The sequence below is a fragment of the Amblyraja radiata genome, chromosome 20 (genome assembly GCF_010909765.2).
Source record: "Amblyraja radiata isolate CabotCenter1 chromosome 20, sAmbRad1.1.pri, whole genome shotgun sequence".
NCBI lineage: Eukaryota > Metazoa > Chordata > Chondrichthyes > Rajiformes > Rajidae > Amblyraja > Amblyraja radiata.
The window spans coordinates 28,195,123-28,218,010 of NC_045975.1; the positions used below are offsets into that span (position 1 = coordinate 28,195,123).

Sequence of the window (22,888 nt, forward strand, 5' to 3'; positions counted from 1 at the left end):
TTTACTTATTTGAGCCTGTTTTTGTCATTCAATGCGATCACTGCATAGCCTGTGTTTAAGTTTAAAGATAGAAACATTACCATTGTTTCAATGTACAGAAGGGGATAAAGCAGACTCGATGGGCAGAAATGAAACAGCTACATCACTTAAGCAATTCCCAGAGCTAAAACCTGGGCTCTAAGCTCCGTTTTTTATAGTAATGACAATTGATTATTGAACCTTGTAGGAGTAACAAAACACATTCTTTAGTCTAAGGGTGGTGAATCTGTGGAATTCTTTGCCACAAAAGGCTGTGGAGGCCACGTCAATTAATATTTTTAAGGAGCAGATAGATAGATTCTTGATTAGTATGGGTGTCAGGGGTTATTAGGAAAGGGCAGGAGAATGTGGTTAGGAGGGAGAGATAGATCAGTCATGATTGAATGGTGGAATAGACTTGACGGGCTGAATGGCCTAACTTTGCTCCTATCACTGATGACCTTATCACATACATGTACTTTTGTGGCAGAATAATACATTTTGTATTGTATCACATAAGAATTTGATTACAAGCAACACAACATGCATTAGCAGTAATGGGAAACCGTGGAGATTTAGCCTTTTGGGGTAGCCAGCATCTGCCACAACCTGGGGTAACGGAGGAGTGACAATCTGTAAATTATTTTGTAATTTATGCAGCCAAACTCAGTTAGATTTGCATCACTGGGATACGGAAGGACAATGGAGTGACACTAATTGAGACAATTAAGATTTGTAGTGAAATTTATAGCCATATAAATTAAAAAATCACCAGCATAATTAATTTTGTTTTCACTACATGACACAACATAGATTTCTTTGTATACTTTGATGAAAAGACCAATCTGTGAGTGTTAAGTATATTGTCGACTGCAGCAAATTTGCTCACTGTGCTGAACGACATTCATTGATCTGAAAACAATTCTTGGAGAAGTGACCAAGATGGGTCCAGAAGGCTTCAGAGGCCAATTTCTGAGTAAAGGTATAGGAGAATAGAGAAAAGAGAAAAGATTAAGAGCACATGATACTTTGGTCTAATGAAGTATTCTTACCTAACCTGCATATGAAGGGCAATAAATATATGACTAGAGGGCACTAGTACAAAGCATATTAATTTCAGGCAATATTTATGAAGAAAACAATAAATTCCTGGATAGGCACAAAGTGCTGGAATAATTCAACGGGTCAGGCAGCATCTCTGGAGAAAAAGGATGGGTATGTTTCGGGTCAGGACCCTTCTTCATATTGAAAGTAAGGGGTGGGGGGTAGGGGTGTGAAGAGCTGTAGACGAGAAAAGACCAGGATCAATCAGGGCCAGCCACAAATGATCTAAGGCAGGGCGGTGCCTGGCAGGTCCATTGTTGGTTAGGGAAGGTACAATCTCATGAGGGAAACAATGTGAAGAACTATGGAACTGGTAAAATGACTAGGGTGGAGGAAGGAGACAAGAGGGAAGGGGAGTGTAAGTAGAAGTCTCATAAAAGTAGAGAATTCAATGGTCATACATCTGGGTTAAACTCCACTCCCCTCCCACTTGCCCCTTGATTGGGCCTGGTCTAGACTAGCCTCCAACTTCACTGCCCCTCCCCCCCCCCCTTTCAGTCTGAAGAAGGGTCCCGATCTGAAATGTCACCCATCCCTTTTCTCCAGGGATGCTACCTGACTCTCTGAGTTACTCCAGCATTTTGTGTCTATCTTTGGTGTAAACTAGCAACTGCTGTTCCTTGTTTCTATATTTTGAACTTGGAGTTCCTTTAATGGGCATCTGAACTGATATCTATTGATTAAATGCTAATCAACAGTGATGTAGAAATTTAGTTTAGTTTAGTTCAGTTTACACATGGAAACAGGCTCTATGGCCCACCTGAGTCACACATGTCACATTGGTTTCTATGCTCTCCTATTCTCTCATCCACTCCCGAAGCATTAGAGGCAATGTGCAGAGCACCAATTAACCTTCAACGCCACATGTCTTTGGTAGGTGGGAGAAAACCAGAGCACCCCGAGGAAACCAACGTGGTCACGTGCAAACACCACAAAAACAGCACCCAATGTCAGGATTGATCCCGGTCTCCGGACGCCCTATATATTGTTACCTATTTTCGGGAAAATATTGGTGGAGCTCATTGGGTAACCTGGATGAGGAAATTAATGGGAATTGGAATGGGAGCTAATCAGTAGTGAAGAGAATTATGCAGTAGAATAATTTTGCATGGGACCTGGATGTTATGGTCTGAAAATGCAACTGTAAATTTCTGCATTGTTTAAAAAAAAATTTTTTTCTCCCCGTACCACAGACCTTTGAAGCCAAGATTCACCACATTGAAACAAGGCCATCCAAGAAATCTAAATATAACCCGGAGATACTCGAATTCTTCACCCGCTGTGAAACAAACAGCTCAGACATCAGCACCTTGGTCAGTTCCTTGAAAAGAGTTGCTGAAGAAGTGAAAACAACAAAAGAAGAGAAATGTAAGAGTGTTGCTCTTTTACTCTCTCTAACTATTCTGCGTTTCCTCCTGGGTTCGATCCTGACCACTATCTGTACTGAGTTTGTACATTCTCCGGGTTTTCTCTGGGTGTTCCGTTTCCTCCCACATTCCAAAGACGTGTGGGTTTGTAGGTTAATTGGCTTCCGTAAATTGCCCCTTGCGTGTAGGATAGAACTAGTGCGTGGGGTGATGGTTGGTGCATGGTCTCGGTGGGCCGAAGGGCCTGTTTCCATGCTGTATCTCTAAACTAAACTAAAAAAAACATAAATATTCAGGATGAGAAGTACAACGCTAAAGTATGTAAAGATATAATGCCTTATCCAGTCCTTCAGAATATTCCACGATGTAGCATGTACACTGGATTAATATGCAGGCAATATGATTATTATTATATGTGAACCACCTATATTGCACACATTATTAACCCAGATCTGATGATTTGCATTGCTGTTATTTGAGAGAAGCATGTTACCAGAGGAATCAGAATTAAATAATGCCACAGGGTCTTTAATTTCTCATTTGATAAAGATATTCTGTGGTTGCTTAGCACTGCAACAAAGTGTCTGAATGTTTAATGTTTCCAAATCCTGGCAGAAATCTTGAGCCCATGTCCTTCTGACCCAGAGACCAGTAGGAACAGAGACAAACTGCTCATCTTTATTTCAACTGTTGTAATTTCTTTAACCTTTACAGACGTTCAGCTGTAGATTCTATTCATATGCAATAGATGGCATGTAACCACCTTTAAAGATATGACATACATTCAGTCAACATGCCTAGATAACACATAGGTTATAATCAAAATATGCATCCCAATCACACGTCCACATCTCCATAATTTCTGCTAAGCATTGGTACCGATGATTGAAAAGCAGACTGAGTGAGGTTGAAAGAACCAGGCGATGATTTTTCACATCTCTCCTCATGCCCTAGAGCAGAGTGTAAGCTTGACAATAATTTTGCAATTACACCAAAGAAAGATTAAACAACGTTGAACAACAGCTGGACCTTGAATATATCTGATAATTACTTTCATAGAACATAGAACAGTACAGTACAGGAACAGGCCCTTCGGCCCACGATGATTGTGCCTTCTCTTATCTACCAGCGCAATATCTACAGCCCTCCATTCCCTGCACATTCAGTGGTTCTTTATTATCACGTGTACAGACGTGGAGTGAAATTCTTATTTTGCACACAGTTCAGTAAAGTTTTGCCACACCCAAGCACAATCCCCATACTACCAAAAGTGCATTGGGGATCGCATGTTGGCATAGTGGTAGAGTTGCAGCCTTACAACTCCAGAGAACCGGGTTCAATCCTGACTCCAGAGTTTGTACATTCTCTCCGTGACGCCTGGGTTTACCCTGGGTGCTCCAGTTTCCTCCCGCACACCAGAGACGTACAGGTTTGTAGGTTAAGTGGCTTCGGTAAAAATTATGAATTGGCGGTAGCGTATAGGATACTATTAGTGCATGGTAATCGCTGATCAGCGCAAACCTGGTGGGCTGAAGAGCCTGTTTCCACGCTGTACCTCTGAACTAAATTAAAGTAAACTAAAGTATAGAAATAGTCCACTGAGACCACATGCAATAGTCGCCAGGATTTGGTGCCATTTTAAAATCAGGTTCAGTCCCTGTGCTGGGTCTCATGGAGCGGCGCCCGATCCTGGTGAGCCCCAGGTTGCTGCAGGGCCGCCAACCATCACCTTCATCTGGATTGTCCAGCGAACCATCGTCCCTCAGCTCACCTGGGCCACTCTCAGACATTGTGCCTCTGGTTCACTCTCTTGCTCTTGTGGCCAGGGGAGCCGGGGCCGGACTCGGCGGCTCCCTCTAGAGGCCATGGCCCGTCACCTCCTGCCTATCAAAAGTAGCATCTTAAATGCTATGATCATACCTGCTTTATGTACCAACCCTGGCCTTGCATTCCGGCACTCACCACCCTCTGTGTAACAAAGTTGCCCCAAACTTTCTTTGTATGACGCATTATCTGACGCATTTCTTGCAGCACTCCCTGCCGAGCTGCAGTGTGCCCAGGAGTTCTGCAGCATTCCTCTCCCTTAAGCTGTGCTACTATCAGACTGAAGAAGGGTCCCGACCAGAAACGTCACCTACCCATGTTCTCCAGAGGTGCTGCCTGACCTGCTGAGTTATTTCAGTACGTCAGCACCGAGTCCAAGCCGACCAGCGATCCCTGTGCACTAGCACTGACCTAGGGAAGATTCACAACTTTACCAAAGCCAATTAACCTACAAACCTGTACATCTTTGGAATGTGGGAGGAAATCAGAGCACCTGGAGAAAACCCATGCGGTCACAGGGAGAACGTGCAAACTCCGTGCAAACCTGCATCGATCGTGGGTCTCTGGCATTGTGAGGCAGCATCTCCACTGTGCCACCATGCTGCCACCTGTGTCTCCTAATTATTTTGTTGATTTGTATCCTAAAGTGCTGTAGGATTATCCTATCTAATACTGATCCAGCTTAAATGGATTATCCATTGTATCTCTTTGGGCACAAGGCTGGCTATTCAATGCAGGAAGTACTGTTCTTTATCTGTTTTTGCATTTTGTCCCTATCTCTAGATCATTGGTTTCCAAAAAAGCTATCAGATTTAGACAGATGCCATCAATTGGTTTCCAAATATGACCCAGACTTGGATTTCGATCACCCGGTAAGTTCTGTAAGAATTTTGGAAAGCAATCTTGCTGGGATGCTGAGGAGAATTGTGAACTTCCACAGTGAAGGGTGAATCTCGATGGTTGAAGGAAGGAGTCTCATGAGAATCATAAACACCAGTACAGAACAGGGGGCTCTGGGGCCTGTTTCTGTGTTGTAAAGATCATGTTAATTTATGTCCTGACATTTCAGCCTGAAGTTGTGATGAATTCCTGAATAGACTTTTGATTTTAAGGCTTTTAGTTTAGCTTAGAGATGCAGCGCAGAAATAGCCCTTCGACCCACCGAGTCCATGCTGACCAGCGATCACCCCGTACACTAACACTATCCTTCACACTAGGGACAATTTTACAATTTTACTGAAGCTAATTAACCTCCAATTAACCTCCAAACCTGTAGATCTTTGGAGTGTGGGAGGAAACCCGGGTTCGATCCTTATTACGGGTGCTGTCTGTACAGAGTTTGTACAGTCTCCCTGTGACCGGTGGGTTTTCTCCGGGTGATCCGGTTTCCTCCCACATCCGAGAGACGTGCTTGTTTGTAGGTTAATGGTCGCTTTAAATTGTGTGTAGGATTGAACTAGTGTATGGGTGATGGTTGGTCAGAGTGGGCTCGGTTGGCCCAATGGCCTATTTCCACGCTGTATCTGTAAACTAAACTAATCATGAAAAAGGGTCTCGACCCGAACGGTCGCCTATTCCTTCGCTCCATAGATGCTGCCTCACCCACTGAGTTTCTCCAGCTTTTTTGTCTACCATCTGTACAAGAAGGTGCATGTTTAACATCTCCTCTGAAAGACCGTAGCATTCCCTCAGTACGGCTCTTAAGTGTCTTATTTCAGTTCGTATTTGAGATTCTTGTCGGACTTGCTGCCCCAACAGCAAATACAACTGAGCTACAACTGAGCTCCAGATAGAAAGGATGAGATAACTGAGGTTTGTAGCCACCATTGGAGCTCCATGGCTGATACTTTCTGCAGGTTAAATGCCACAAGATGGCACCATTGTCTTGTCTTTTCAAAGCAGATCATGCTTTGGGTTTAGGTTTATTATTGTCACGTGACCGAGATGCAGTGAGATGCTTCGTTTTGCATCAAATCAGATAATACGTTGCGTAAATACAATGAAACCAAACTCAATTATAATTAACATAAAGGGTGGTGGATGTATGGAACGAGCTGCTGGGGGAGGTAGTTGAGGCAGGTACTATTGCATCGTTCAAGAAACATTTAGACAGGTACATGTGTTGGATAAGTTTAGAAGGATATGGGCCAAATGCAGGCAGGTGGGTCTAGTGTAGATGGGTCATGTTGGTCAGCGTGGAAAAGTTGGGCCGAAGGGTCCGTTTCCTCGCTGTATGACTCTATGACTATTAGATTAAATGAAAGGAAAGATACACAGTGCCAAATATAGTTCTCAGCATTGTAGCGCAAATGTTTCAAAGACAATGTCCAATATCTGCAGTGAGGTAGGTTGGAGAATTGGATAACGGAGGGGAAGATGCTTTCTGAGTCTGGTGGTGCTAACTTTCAGGGTTCTGTATCTTCTGCCCGATGAGAGCGGAGAGAAGAAGGAATGACTGGAGTGGGGAAGGTTCATTGGATATGTTGGCTGCTTTCCCAAGGCAGCGTGAAGTGTAGATGGAGTCAATGATGGGGAGTCTGGTCTGTGTGATGAACTGGGCTGCATCCACAACTCAGTGAATGGTGCCTGCACATTGCCAGGGCTCTATGTACAAGCCTGTCCTTGCTGTTGCATTGATGAGGGAAGTTGTAGACTGTCTACATCCAATGCATCTCACCTGCCTGGCACTCACCCCTTCATTCTCCTCCATTTTCCACACACTAGGTATTCGATCCAGCACTCCCTGTTGAGAACAGCACCAACAAATAGTTTTTTTTAAAGAGCTAATTTGAGAAATCTGAAACTCAAAAAAAAGAAGTGAATTTGCTGCAAGCTCAGGGAATATATGACCATAAAATCATGGCATAGAAACATAGAAAATAGGCGCTTTGTGTTTTGCTCAAGATTCCAGCATCTGCAGTTCCTTGTGTCTCCATAAGATAATATATACTTGCCTACTAGATCTTAGTATGTCTGGATTTTTAATTGTCTCGTCAAAATTTCCTGATCAAAAAAGCCAAGATTCCAATGATAGTAATGACATAATCGAGGGAACTGGTATTACTGCAGCTCTACGCAGGATCAGCATACAACCAGCAGAGGGCAATAGAGGACGAGTTGTCTAATTGGAGATAGACACTGAGTGCTGGAGTAACTCAGCGGGTCAGGCAGCATCTCTGTAGAATATGGATAGGTGATGTTTCAGGTCGGGAGCCTTCTTCAGACTGATTGCAGGGGGAAGGAACCGAAAGGAGCCTTCATAACTAGAGGATTTGAGTATAGGATTAAAGAGGTCCTTCCACAGTTGTACAGGGCCCTGGTGAGACCACACCTGGATTTAAGGAAGGACATCCTTTACGAGGTTAATCCCCGGGATGGAGGGACTGTCATATGAGGAAAGATTGGAAAGAATGGGCTTGTATTCACTGGAATTTAGAAGGATGAGGGGTATTCTTATAGAAACGTATAAAATTATAAAAGGATTGGACAAGCTAGATGCAGGGAAAATGTTCCCAATGATGGGGGAGCCTAGAACATGGGGCCGCAGTCTAAGAATAAAGGGGAGGCTATTTAAAACTGAGATGAGAAAAATCTTTTTCACCTAGAGAGTTGTGAATTTATGGAATTCTCTGCCACAGAAGGCAGTAGAGGCAAATTCACGGATGAATTGAAAAGAGAGTTAGATGGAGCTCTTGGGGTTAGCAGAATCAAGGGATATGGGGAGAAAGCAGGCACAGGTTGCTGATTGTGGATGATCAGCCATGATCACAATGAATGGCGGTGCAGGCTCGAAGGGCCAAATGACCTCCTCCTGTACCTATTTTCTATTTTCTATGTTTCTATATTTCTATTAAAGGAATAAAAGAACAGGACAAATACAGGTGTGGGGGGAGGGGGGTGTTGATTGGCAGATGGGTGAACACGTTAGAGATGGGAAGTGGACAAAAGGCTGTGAGATAAGGAGAGACGAGGCACAAAGTGTGAAGCCAGAGGAAGGAATATAGGCAAAGTGGGACAAGGGAAAGGGAAAAGAGGGTGGGATAGTGTGAGAAATGAGTGCACATTTGGGCGAGTCTCAGTGAAGAGATGGGGATGTTGTTGGTTAGTTGCCTAAAATTGGGGCATAAAATAGTCATCCCAAGAGGAAACATGAGGTGCTATTCCTCGAATTTTATGAGCTGTCTTATCCCATCAGCCATCCACAACTCTTTAAGTTTGATCTTGATAAGTTTGCCTTCAAAGTGATCCCGACCAAAGGAAAATATTTACCAATTCCAGGATGCATGGAATTATGGGGAGGAAAAGATAAAACTATATTAGTGGAAGAGAAAAGAAAACGAGGGAGGAGGGAAAGAAAGAAAGGAGTGAAGTGTCATTTGATTGTCCCCCAGTGGAGTATAAGACAAACAGCCTGCATTTTAACTACCCTGCTGTTATTTTGGTGGGAGACTCATACTACTGGCATGACAAAAACAGAGTATTTAGTTTAGTTAATTTGGAGATATATAGCATGCAAACAGGACCTTCATCCCACCAAGCCCATCCATACACTAGTTCTATGTTATCTCGCATTCACGTCCTACACTCTAGGGGCAATTTACAAAAGCTAATTAACTTGCAAACCCACACATCTTTGCAACTTGGGAGGGCAGCACAGTGTCGCAGCGGTAGAGTTGCTGCCTTACAGCTCCAGAGACCTGGATTCAATCCTGACTCTGGGTGCTGTCTGTAGGCAGCTTGTACGTTCTCCCTATGACCGCATGGGTTTCCGCCGTGTTTTCCGAAGACTGACCGGTTTGTAGGTTAATTTGGCTTCGGTAAAATTCTAAATTGTAGCCAGATTGTTGGATAGTGCTCGTGTACAGGGTGATCGCTGGTCGGCGTGGACTCGGTGGGCCGAAGGGCCTGTTTCCATTCTGTATCTCTACAAGTCTTAAAAAAAAGTGAAAGAAACCAGAGCACCCGGGGAAAATCCATGCGGTCACAGAGAGAACGTACAAACTCTGCACAGATGGCACCTTTAGTCAGGATCGAACCTGAATCTCTGGTGTTGAGAGGCAGTAACTCTACCTCTACGCCACTGTGCCTCCCAAAAGTCATACCCGGCGTGGGGGGCCACTGAGGACAAAGAGGGACCCGGGGGCGCGGGGGGAGCAGAAGGAAGAGGCACCATCGGGACTATATTAAATACTTTTGTAACTTTGTTGGCACGGTATATGTGCCGATTCGTTGGATACTTGTGCATTGTATGCAAAGCAGAGAATCTCACTGTACCAAGTCTTTGACAACAAAGTATCAATCAATGTTAAACATTTAACTAACATTATGAAAAGGAGTATAGCCATCTCTTTGGGTGCAGGAGATTTATCAGAGTGATCCACAATGCTTTGTGTAGGGTGACCAAGCTAGCACTTTAGCTACAACCTGTACCTGATAACCTTTAATACAACCTTTAGCACTGTGAACATAGAACAATACAGTTCAATGTGATATAAATACTACTAACAGCTTAAATGGTGCTTTATTTAAAACAACCAATCTTTTGGCATTGTGGCGCAGCTTAAGCCAGATCCTATGAAGCTGGTGCAAAATGTGGTCCACCATCACTTGGGAGTTTATTTTATTTTGGTCACAGCTGGTCCCCATCGTATAGCTGCAGCATAAGAACCTGCCACAAAGATCAGCGTAACTTTTTATGATTTGTTTTCATTGAACAACAGACAGAGTCTAAAATCCTATAAACTTTCCGCTACGTCCCAGCAGAGTTCAGGAAGTTTACGGGACTCTGCCCAGACTTAACATTCTGCTGAAGCACATCGTGTACTTCACATCTGTTGCTGCGTAGTTTACCGTGGCTGCAGCCAGCGTCTCCATCCACTTGTTTATTGTAAGTGTGAGCACTGGCTTGCGGTTTGGATTGCCATTTTGGCCTTTCCTAGCTGTGTCTTGGGAGCCCAGAAAATCCTAAAGACTATGCTGGGAATCAATTCTTTCCCAAGTGAGTGTGAGGTTGAATATAAGGGGAAAGTATACAGTTAATGGCAAGACCCTTCACAGCATTGATGTGCAGAAGGATCTTGGAGTCCACGTTCATAGCTCACTGAAGGTGGCAGCACATGAACAAGTCAAGAATGTTTTATTCATATGTCCCAAAACGGAACAATTACATTCTTACTTGCAGCAGAACAACAGATATGTAAACATAGCACTGTAAAAACCATAAAGTGATAAACCATAATGAACAACAACAAATGTTCAGACAGTAATATATATATATATATATATATGTAATATATGTATCCATATATATATATATATATATACACACACACACACACACACAAACACACACACACACACACACACACACACACACACACACACACACACACACACACACACACACACACACACACACACACACACACACACACACACACACACACACACACACACACACACACACATGCATATATATATTCGGCACGGACTAGAAGGGTCGAGATGGCCTGTTTCCGTGCTGTAATTGTTATATATGGTTATATATAAACAAACAGTATTTGTAATTGATAGGGTGGTAAAGAAGGAGCCTGGTGTGCTTTCCTTCATTACTAGGGGCATTGAGTATAAGAATCAGGAATTCATGATGCAGCTCTACTTTTGGGGTATTACGTGCAGTTCTGGTCAGCCCATTGCAAGAAAGATGTGGAGGCTTTGGAGGGGGTGCAGAATAATTTTACCAGAATGCAGCCTGGATTGGAGGGTTTTAGCTGCAGGGAGAGGTTGGATAGACTTGGATTGTTTTCTCTGGAACGTCAGGGGTTGAGGGGAGATTTCATAGATGTATATAAAATTATGAGAGGCGTAGATAGGATAGACAGTCAGAACCTTTCTCGCAGAGTGGAAACTAGAGACATAGCTATAAAGTGACAGGGGGCAGATTAATCTCCAGGAGTTTGTACAAAATCATTGTTTTCCCAAAAACTACAATAAGTAGTATTAATAACTTGGACTAGGTATAGACAAGTCATAAGGTAACTTGCTATCCATCCATTCGTTAGTTACCATTGTTCAAAAATGCTTGAAATTAATCCGTGGCAATTAATTATTTTTCCTATATAATCCGATTTCCGGTTATTGATTTGGCAAGCAGAAGAAACATTTACCAAAACTCTGCAAACCTGCATGTATTAAAGATGTAAGATAGGTCACACCTTTATCGTTTAAACCGTGATGGAGAAACCTTTACTTTCCAAGGACTTCTTCATAATAGTAAACTATGCACTGTAGTTAAATTCTTACTGTGATAGGATATCCAAAGACAACTTTTTTTAAATCAATTTTATAATTCAAACCCATAGTCTTCTGTATTCAGTTTCCAAATCTGAGAATGACTCCAAAGCTGGAGCCATAGTAAACGGTGAGGAAGTTAGTCACTGTTTTCAGGGAGAAATAGACTGGCTGGTGGAATAAATACAAGCATAAAGAGCAAGGAGGTAATGATTGATGTTCAACAGTTTAAACCTACTGATTGCTGTGGACATTAAGAGATAAATTCTCAACATATTCATGCAGCATCGCTTTGATGTGTTTTCCTATTTGAAATAAATAGCACACTCCACGTTATAATATTGCACAGAATACCATCAACGCGCCAAACATTTGCTTGCTGTGAGTTATGTTTAGTCTTCCATCTCAGGAGATTTTGTTTTATTTATTAAAACATTTTGTTTCATTTTTGTTATGCAGCGTGGGAACAGGCTCTTTAGTGCACCGACTCTGTGCCGACCAGTGATCACTGGTACACTAGTTCTATCTTATACACTAGGGGAAATTTACTAGGGATTTACCGGAACACCCAGAGGAAACCCATGCGGTCACAGGGAGAACATACAAACTCCATACAGACAGCACCCATAGTCAGAATTGAACCAGGGTCTCTGGAGCTGTTATTCAGCAACTCTAATGCTGCACCACTGGGTTTTGGGTCATGTTTTGTCAAATTTAGATGGCAGATTTTTATAAAAGTAAAAGTTGGCATCATCTCCAACTATTACATTCAGCAGGTTTTCCCACCAGTTGATGATCCACCTTGGGCAATTTCAGATTAAATTGTCAAGCTTTAACCTGAAAGTCACTTTCTCCAGTCAGTGCTTCTGTCACATGTTTGTGTGAGAAATACCATCACTTTGGAATAACACTACAAAATTGCCTAAAGATCATTTTAGGAATTACAAAATGAGGAAAGATCCTGGTCAATCTATCTTCCACAACATGTTAAGGGCACCACAGTGATGCAGCTGGTAGTGCCACTGCCTCACAGTGCCAAAGACACCAGTTCGATCCTGACCTCGGGTGCTGACTGTGTGGAGTTTGCACCCTGTGACCATGTGGGTTTCTGCCGGTTGCTCTGGTTTCCTCCCACAACCCAAAGAAGTGTGGGTTTGTAGGTTAATTGGCCATTGTAAATTGCCCCTAGCATGTAAGGAGTCGATGTGAAAGTGGGAGAAGATAGAACAAGTGTGAACGGGCGATGAACGGTCGGCATGGACTCGGTGGGCCGAATGGCCTGTTTCCATGCTGTGTTTCTAAAATTAAACTGGTGATTATTCAACAAAATGATGGAGGTGTTGGTGAATCATAGCAATCAATCAATCTCCATCAGTTGGTCAAAAAACAAACTGCTGGAGGAACTCAACAGGTCAGACATCATCTACTGCATCTCCATCTATTGGTCTTCAATGTATCCAAATATAATCTGATGGGACAACATTTATACTGGTTCTGCTGCCTTGCTGGATTGTAGAATGTAACACTATCACCTTGTTTCATTTTCATTTTTGTTTGATGCTTTATTACAGGGTTACTCTGACGTTAAGTACAGGGAGCGACGGAAGCAGATTGCAGAAGTTGCTATAAACTATAAATAGTAAGTTATATGCTCACCCCAAATCTCTGTGATACCACTTTCAATGGCTCAATGGTGCTTTTATCATCACATGTGCAAAGTATTAACACAGTGAAATTCTTTTTACTTTGTTAGAATTTACGCCGTCTCTTTTGCTCAATCGTCTTAATTAAAAATATTAATTTCTCCTTGTTTCTGCAGTGACAATCTAATCCCCAGAATAGAATACACCACAGAGGAAATTGCAACTTGGTTAGTCTACTGTATATTCCACTAAGTCTCCTTTCGTGTAAAATTGTTCTCGTCAATGAAATGTGTGGTATGATTATGATATGTGGTGGTCTTGGGAAACATAATGCCAGTTGTTTTAATTAACACTCACACATCCCAAATTTCCTTTTCTGACATCCACCGGTGTAACAATGTTTTCCTTTTTCCTTTATTCCTCATGAATTTCACATTGATGGAAAAAGCATAACCATATTAGAGTGATGTGGATACATTCCAGCATTCCTTACAGGCAACAAATCCTTCCACTCCTTAAGCTGGTTAGAAAGTGAACTAAATGCCTTCTGGAATAATGCAAGATGCAATCTAATGCATAATATCCATGTTGCTCTAGTATAAAATTGTGGCAAATTGTTGCATATTGACACCTTACATTAAGTTATCTCCAGAATAATTTTGTCCACCTTCTAACCAGTTTAGATTATGTATAAGAACTGGAAGGATTTTTTGCTACTAAGGAATTTTGAATGTATGCACCTTGCTCTGACATATTTTTGCAAAACTGTGCTTTGTCGGTCAAGCTGCGGTACACGAGGATAGATGGAGGTGGCTTCCAATTTCAAGTAACCAGGTCAGTTAAGGGCAGCACAGAGGTGCCGCAGTAAAGTCGTTGCCTTACAGTGCCAGTTCAATCCTGACTACATATGCTGTCTGCATGGAGTTTGTATGTTCTCCCTGTGACCTTGTTGGTTTTCTCCAGGTGCTCCGGTGAACGTGCGACAACTACCACACCATAAACTCAACAAAGTAGCCTTTACATTTTATCTTCCACTGATGACTCACAATAGGTCTCCAGCCTTTACTGACACCATCTACTGCTTCAATGCCAACATTCAAAGATGCAATGGAACTTGAGATATCTGTTTATCTGTAAAGACTGAATTTTTTCCATATGGAACAGTGGTAAGGAAGAGCAGTTCATTGGTCATAAAGTCAAAGAGTCATACAGCACATCTTATGGTGTCATGAACCTCCAGGTCAACTCTACATTCTAGGGACAACAAACTCCATTTATACCTAGAGGAACAAGGAATCACTGATGCTGGCATTTTGCATAGAACATAAAATGCTGGAGTAACTCAGCAGATCAGGCAGCATCTCAGTCATAGAGTCATGGAGCCATACAGTGTGGAAACGGGCCCTTTGGCCCAACTTGTCCATGCCAACCAAATGCTCCATCTACACTAGTCCCACCTGCTCGTGCTTGGCCCATATCCCTTTGAACACGTCCTATCCATGTACCTGTCCAAATGTCTCCAAATGCAAGTACCTGCCTCAACTACCTCTTCCAGCAGCTCGTTCCATATACTGTCCACCCTTTGCGTAAAAAAAGTTACCCCTCGGGTTCCTTTTAAATCTTTCCCCCCTCTCACCTTAAAAACTATGTCCTTCGGTTCCCTGGAGGATATGGATAGGTGGTTCTGGTCGAGACTGTTATTGTTATCTTCATTATATCAGTAGCTTTTTAAGACCAAGCACAGAAACAAAATGTAGCTTGTCAGATGTAGCTTCTACTGCAAAGGAATTTGGAAAAGCCTGATGCCTGCTGTGTTAACTGCATGCACTGTTGACCTTTTTGCTGTGTTGCTGTCCAACAGGAGAGAAGTGTACACAAACCTGAAGACTCTGTATCCAACACATGCTTGTTCAGAACATCTAGAGGCTTTCAGGCTACTGGAGAAGCAATGCTTCTACACTGAGGATAATATCCCTCAACTTGAGGACGTTTCCTGCTTCTTGAAAGGTTAGCACTGGTTTAAAACGTTAACAGTTAGTTGAAAGGACTTAATATTTGAAGCGTTTTTTTTTATCCAATAATAATTTTAATCAACCATTTACAAAAATACACACAAAAATACAAACAACCCCACCACCAAAATACAAAATAAACAAATATTCTTAAATATTAAATAACTATTTCCCCATCCTTATTGAGGATACATTCCATCCCCCGCGGTGCCCAGCGATCCCGGAAATCCCCCAGGGCGCCCGTGGACAGCACGTAGTCCCTTTCTATTACCACCCAGGCGCGGACGTAACCCCGTAAACATATTTGAAGCATGGCGGTGAACGCAACAACAACCTTTACTTGTACAGAAAATTTAATGCAGTAAAACATCCCAAAGCAGTTCGCAGGAGAATTGCCAAAAAAAGACTGACAAGGGGAGCCAAGGAGCGGACGCTTTGGTCAAAAGGGATTGACTCTATGAGCTAGCTATGCCAGCTCATAGAGTCATAGAGTAAAACAGCGTTGAAACAGACCTGAGGCCCAACTTGCCCAAACTGACCAGCATGCCCCATCTACACTTAGCACACATCCCTCCAGACCTGTCCTATCCATGTACCTGTCTACCGGTAAGTGTTTTTTAAATGTTGCAATAGTACCTGCCTCATCTACCTCCTCCAGCAGCTCGTTCCATACACTCACCACCCTTCATGTGAAAATGTTACCCCTCATGTTCCTATCAAAACTTTCCCCCCTCACCTTAAACCTATGTACTCTGGTTCTCGATTCCCCTACTTTGGACAAGACACTCTATGCGTCTACCCGATCTATTCCCCTCATGATTTGATCTTAAAAGATTTGGAAAAGTGACAAGATTAAAGAAAAATAAATACTGTTTAATGCATGGACAGCTGAAAGCAGGGGCAACAAAGGGGAAACAGGGCATGAGAATTATGGTTCATTAATTGTTCGAAAAATCAATCAGGGTGGCACAGTGGTGCAGTGCTGGAGCTGCTGATTGACAGCGCCAAAGACCCGGGTACCATCCTGACCACGGGTGCTATCTCAAAGGAGTTTGTACATTCTCCCTTTGACCACATATGTTTTCTCCGGGTGCTCCGGTTTCCTCCTACATTCCAAATAACATGCAGGTTTGTAGGTTAATTGACTTCTGTAAATTGCCTCTAGTGTGGAGGATAGAACTAGTGTACGGGTGATTACGGTCAGTGCGGACTCAGTGGGCCAGAGGGCCTGTTTCTACACTAGCTCTCATCTAAACTCAACAAAATGTTTATTTAATTCTTCAATCAGTAGTCATTAACCCATTTGGTTGACTTAAAGGAACATATCAATTCATAAGTCCATGGAGCAAGAATATTAACTTTTCTGAGTCAGATTGCACGTAACAACTACTGAAAGACTAGAAATGACACACATTTGATGCAATGTTACTTAAAGTTATCCTTCTAGAGTTATATCACCGGACGCACTGCACAGCAGGTCACTCCGAGGTCAGTCATGTTGGACATAGTTACTGACACATGTTCCCAGGCTGTTACTGAAGGACAGAGACGTGGATTGTTCGCTTCCCGTGAGTTAAAAGGAACCAATAAAAGGTTTTAAAAGCTCCTTTCATTTGCACATCAGCATTGGCCAGGAACACATGCTGCGTACTGGCACCTTTAACGATCGCAGCCAAACTGATGCTGGAGCTTCTAACATAGGTCCAGGGATAGAACTGTTTGGTTTCTGACTCTTAACTGTTGGTCTATAGAGTCTTGGTGTTATTGTAGTGAGTAGGCTGTGTGTAGGTCATCAGGGGGTTATCAGAGTTACTGGTGGCAAAACCGGTTCACATCCACTAAGAGACACTGAGAACACTGCCTGTACTCAGATACTTAGCATCAGTTGATACTTAATATTGGGACTTGGGCCTCTTTTCATGCAGACAAGTCACAGTTTACAAATGGGAAGCTTCAGGAAGCCTACTGTAGGAAATCTCTTAAAGATTGGAGCTCTGTAGATAAGTCTGAGAGAGCGGCTGGAGGGAGGGAGGGGGGGGGGGGAGTTTGGAGGTCAAGGGGTATGAGTTAAGTGGGCCATTTGGCAGGGATTATGGCACTGGTGGTGATTATGTTGCAGGGTTGGATGTGGAACTGGGTTGATATTTCCGACCATTGGCAGCCCCTTGTAATAAAGAAGGCGGCATAGCAGTAGATAGCAGCGACAGAGACCCGGGTTTGATCCTGACTACGGATGCTGTCTGTATGGAGATTGTACTTGGTGGGCTGAAGGGCCTGTTTCCGTACTCGTTTGCTCGTGTGTCAGCCGCTGTCAGCTTCCGCCGTTGTCCAACATGTTGACAGAATTGGCCGCCCGACGCGTCACTGAGTGCATCGTGTCATCGTTTCCGGGGATCGTCACGAGGAGGCTTCTGTCATGATTCCCGTTTCCACACTGTATCTCTAAAACCAGAAAGTAAAACTACAACTAAAGCATAACATGTGCTCCATGTTTGTTTGTACCAGAACACTCGGGGTTTCAGCTGTGGCCCGTGGCTGGCCTTCTCTCCGCCCGAGACTTCTTAGCAAGCCTTGCGTTCCGAATCTTCCAGTGCACGCAATACGTCAGGCACGCCTCCTCGCCAATGCACACTCCTGAGCCGTAAGTCGAAGCAACAGACTGAACATAGCTATCGTGTTCTGCAGTTAGATTGCTGATAACTTGTAATGAGAAAGCAGCTACGGGAAATGAGCAGCCTGCCTGTGCGTTCCTGCTAATGTAGCTAGGGAGCCTTTTGCTTCCTTTATGGATCAAGGCAGCAAGTCTGTGGGCTTCCGGCCTGTGATTTCTTCACTCGTAGACCTGGATTTCTGCGTCACTCTTGGGTGAGGTGGTCTGATTGGATTTATTTTGTTGTACACGGTCTACAGTGGTTACGTTAATGTCACGTTGGGGGAAATTTATATAACTGTAAAATGTTAACACATTTGCTGGGGCAGCACTTTGGCACAGTGGGAGAGTTGCTGCCTTACAGCGCTTGCAGGGCCAGAGACCCAGGCTTGATCCCGACTACAGGTGCTGTCTGTACGGGGTTTGTACGTTCTCACCGTGACCGCCCGGGTTTTCTCTGTTATCTTTGGTTTCCTCTCACACTCCAAAGATGTACAGGTTTGTAGGTTAATTGGCTTGGTATAAATGCAAATTGTCCCTAGTGTGTGTTAGTGTGCGGGGACCGGAAGTCGGAGCGGACATGGTGGGCCGAAGGGCCTGTTTCTGCGCTGTATCTCTAAACTTAAACATAACTTTTACACCTCAGAATTGTTGCATTTCACTGAAAAGGAGAGACAGGTCCACCACCGATTTCCCAGCAACCTTGATACCAGAGCCTTGCCGATTATCCGTTTTGTTTTGTTGGACCAGTAGATGTCACGTAATTATAATTCAACAATATACCTCTGACTCATTCATTATTAACCCCCCCCCCCCCATGTCTCTAAAGCACCATGGAATGCAAGAAACTTAAATAAAACAAATATTAAATGTTAATTAAATTTACAGCAAAACCTGTATTTCTATCATGGGCCAGTTAATGAGTTGCCCTCGGAAGTTCCGATGAGTGAATCTGGCAGGATTACAATCATTTGTGAGATCAGCTCATTATCAGCTATTCACAGAACATTAACAGTCCTTTGCCTTTAAATGAGCTATCATGTGGCTGTGGCCAAAGATCTTTGGCTGTGGCTGCACGATCCCAACACGTTCAGACAAGTTCCAACCATTTTGAAGCAATGGGGAAGTTGTGAAGGCAAGACATTGTTTAAAAGTGTCCAGAGGCCTCCCAATCGTTTCCATCAGTTGCCTACTTCTCTGTTTTGGCATCCTTTACTGATCACTGTTGACTTTACAGTCATTTACTGATAGAATTGTTTCTCTTACACTATTCTTTCAACTACTTGTGGTTACTCCACCCATTACAGTCAGCTAAGTAGGCCCCAAAAATATCTCCATCCTCACTGGAGACAGACTCCATTCTCACTGGGCTGGGCCCAGCATTTGAGCTGTTAGTTAGCTTACTTTAGATTATTATTATCACGTGTACCATGGTACAATGAAAAGCTTTTTTTGTTTTGTGCTCTGTAATCGGAGGAAAGACTATACATGACTACAATCAAGCCGTCCACAGTGTACAGATACAGGATGTTAGCGTTTAGTGCAAGATTAAGTCCAGTAAAGTCTGAGGGTCTCCAATGAGGTAGTTGGTGGGTCACGACCGCTCTCTAGTTGGTGGTGGGATGGTTCAGTTGCTCGATAACAGCTGGGAAGAAACTATCCCTAAATCTGGAGGTGTGCGTTTTCACACTTCTGCATCTCTTGCCCTATGGGAGAGGGGAGAAGAGGGAATATCTGGGTTGAGGCACATCCTAAAGAAAAGGCTGAAGCATTCACAACCATGTTCAGCTAGAGGTGCTAAGATATGATTCATCTGTTTCCTCCTAAGTCTCCACGCCGTCACAGAGGCCAGTCAATAGTCAATCGGATTTATTCTCCGAGATTTCATGAAATGGCTGAGAGCACTGGATCTAGCAAAGATTAGGTAAAGTTGATGTGAAAAAGATGTTTCTTGAACCAAATGGCAAAGCCGCAGAATAAAAGGACGTACCTTCAGAATGGAGATGCGGAGGAATTTCTTTAGTCAGAGGGTGGTGAATCTGTGGAATTCATTGCCACAGACGGCTGTGGAGGGCAGGTCATTGGGTTTGATAGAGATTGATAGAGTTTTGATTAGTAAGGATGTCAAAGGTTATGAGGAGAAGGCAAGGTTGATGGGGTTGAGAGGGAAAAATTGATCAATCATGTTTGAATGGCGGGGCAGATTTGGTGGGCTGAATGGCCTAATTCTGTTCTTATGGTCTTACAATGGAATCGGGCTACATCCCAGCTGTAGTAGTGAAGACCTGTGCTCCAGAACAAGCTGTGCCTCGAGCCAAACTGTTTCATTGTAGTTACAATACTGGCATCTACCCAACATTGCAGGGAATTTGCCCAAGTACTTCCAGTTCACATAAAAGCAAGATAGATCCAATCTGGCTACTAACTGATCCATCATTCTTCCATCAATCATTAATAAAGTAACGGAGGCTGTCATTAACAATGCCGCCAAGTTGCACTTACTCATCATCAATAACTACTTACTGATGGCCATTTGTCAGGTCCACTCAGCTCCAGCCCTCATCACAGCCTTGGTCCAAGTTCACCAAAGAGCCAAATTTCAGAAGTGATCAGACAGCGACTGCCTTTGACATCAGGGTAACATGTGACATTGCGTCACAGTCACAGAGTGCTGGTAAATGCATCACCGGGAACATGCTTCATTGGTTGATATCATCCCTCATGCAAAGGAATGTGGTTGTGTTTATCAGAGATCAAGTATCTTAGTCCCAGAACTTTACATCTAGAGTTTTCCAAGCGCAATGGCCCAGGCTCAAACATCTTCAGATCTTTCATCCGTGATCATGATGCCAGCTTGGAGCATCAGCTGAAAAGGAACTGTGGTGTTCATAGACACAGAGGGAGGAATGGATTAATTGGAACCTATCCAGTGAAAACATGGGCTGGGAGAACGATAGCAATCAGCTTTCCCACACCAATGTGGCAATAGGCAGGAGAAAACTGAAGGAGCTTAGGAGGTTGGTGAGTTACAGTATGTGTCAGTTTTGATCAAAGATGCGGAGACTGATAAGGGCACATCATCAAATTAGGTAAGACAATAAAGCATTGAGGTCGACAGTCTCAGACAAACAGTCTATGCTTTGTATGTTGTGTTTTATATTCTTTAGGTTTGCAGGGCTTGATCTTTGAAGGTCATGAAATGGAAGGACCTAAAGGCAAACTGAAAATTCAAGGCTGGATTATTAATATTGTGATCTGAGGCAGCCACTTGACGGACATCATTCCTGCCTGATACTGATAATTGGCTTTGACAATCTCCGTGTTGCTTATCTCTTTTACCAGGGCTGGGTGCAGGTATCCTGTCAGTCTGAATGACGATAAAGGTCACAGTTTCTTGAACTTACTTCACATTTTTTCTGTCTGATTCTTCCTTCATTATAAAAAGCAGTTTGATCTACTGACAAAGCAAATAGGAAATTATCTTATACTTGCCTTGATCACCAGTTCTGGAAGCTGAATTAACTTGATAATATCAGCAAGTGAGGATCACAACTGTGCATTCAGGAATAAACATATTGATGCCGCCTACGATTTTTAGAAAGCACATTGATCGTATATCGACAAAGAGATTTCTGACGTTGTCTTTTGTGAGTTAAGCAAATGACTCATTGAGATCTCCAAAGAAGGCAATCTCATTGGGTATCAGGCTTAGAATTCATCCCAGTACATGATAGCAGAATTTTATTGAAACTTGGGGAAATGCTTGTTATTAATCATCATCGTTATAAGATGACACTAAACACGCTGAATCTGTTTCAGCAGTAGGTGTAAGTTTGCACAGCTGTGGGTCAAATTAACACTAGATGGCTTCTGATAGCTCTGAACACTGCAGCAGCCACCATTGAGGGAATGATGATCAAGATTCACTTTAGAAACTTAAACTTGGAACTAAGGGCTGATACACTAACCGACTGCCGAGGAACTTGTGGCACTGTTAGGGATAAGTATAGGAGCAGAATTAGGCCATCCGGCTCATCCAGACTAATCCACCATTCAATCATGGCTGACCTATCGTTTCCTCTCAACCCCATTCTCCTGCCTTCTCCCCATAACCCCTGACACCTTTACTAATCAATCTCTGCCTTAAAAATATCCATTGACGGCCTCCACAGCCTTCTGTGACAATGAATTTCACAGATTCACCACACTCTGACTAAAGGAATTCCTCCCCATCTCCTTTCTAAAGGAGAGTTCTTTTATTCTGAGTCTCTGGCCTCTGGTCCTAGACTCTCCAACGAGGTAGATAGTAGTTCAGCATTGCTCTCTGGTTGTGGTAGGATGATTCAATTGCCTGATAACAGCTGGGAAGAAACTGTCCCTGAATCTGGAAGAGTATGTTTTCACACTTCTATACCTTTTTCCTGATGGGAATGGGGAGGGGAGGGGAGGGAGTGGCCAGGGTGTCCTTGATTTTGCTACTGGCCTTGCTGAGGCAGCGTGAGGCATAAATGGAGTAAATGGAAGATAAGTTGGTTTGTGTGATGGTCTGGACTGCGTCCACAGTTCTCTACAATTTCTTGTGGTGTTGGGTGGAGCTGTTCCAAAGCCAAGCTGTGATGCATCCTGATAATATGCTTTCTATGGTGGACCCGTAGAATTTGCTGAGAGTTGTAGAGGACATGCCAAACTTCCTAAGCCTTCTAAGGAAGTTGAGTTTATTGTCATGTGCACCAGTACAATGAGGTACAGGTACAATGAAAATCTTGCTTGCAGCCCCATCCAGACACACAGTCACATGTAACACCCTTGTCGGACAAACTAATCTGAACTCCAGTTACACTTGACTTCTCCACCCAGCACCCATTTGTGATGAGTCCACCTCCTGGGGACTAAACCAGATCCCTGAGCTCCTGATACCACCCCCTCCTCTCATCACTACCATCACTAACCCACCAATCTCTCGCCTACATCCACCCTCCA

At 43.3% G+C, this 22,888-nt stretch overlaps 1 protein-coding gene across 1 annotated transcript in view; it reads left to right on the forward strand.

Annotated features, from left to right (window-relative positions):
- Window positions 1-22,888, forward strand: part of th (tyrosine hydroxylase) — a 44,866-nt gene that overhangs the window by 11,023 nt on the left and 10,955 nt on the right. Inside the window, exons 3-8 of the mRNA XM_033039157.1 lie at window positions 2,316-2,490; window positions 5,097-5,185; window positions 13,175-13,242; window positions 13,423-13,473; window positions 15,108-15,253; window positions 17,764-17,899. Coding sequence (XP_032895048.1) covers window positions 2,316-2,490; window positions 5,097-5,185; window positions 13,175-13,242; window positions 13,423-13,473; window positions 15,108-15,253; window positions 17,764-17,899 — 665 coding nt within the window. The remainder of the gene's footprint in view (window positions 1-2,315; window positions 2,491-5,096; window positions 5,186-13,174; window positions 13,243-13,422; window positions 13,474-15,107; window positions 15,254-17,763; window positions 17,900-22,888) is intronic.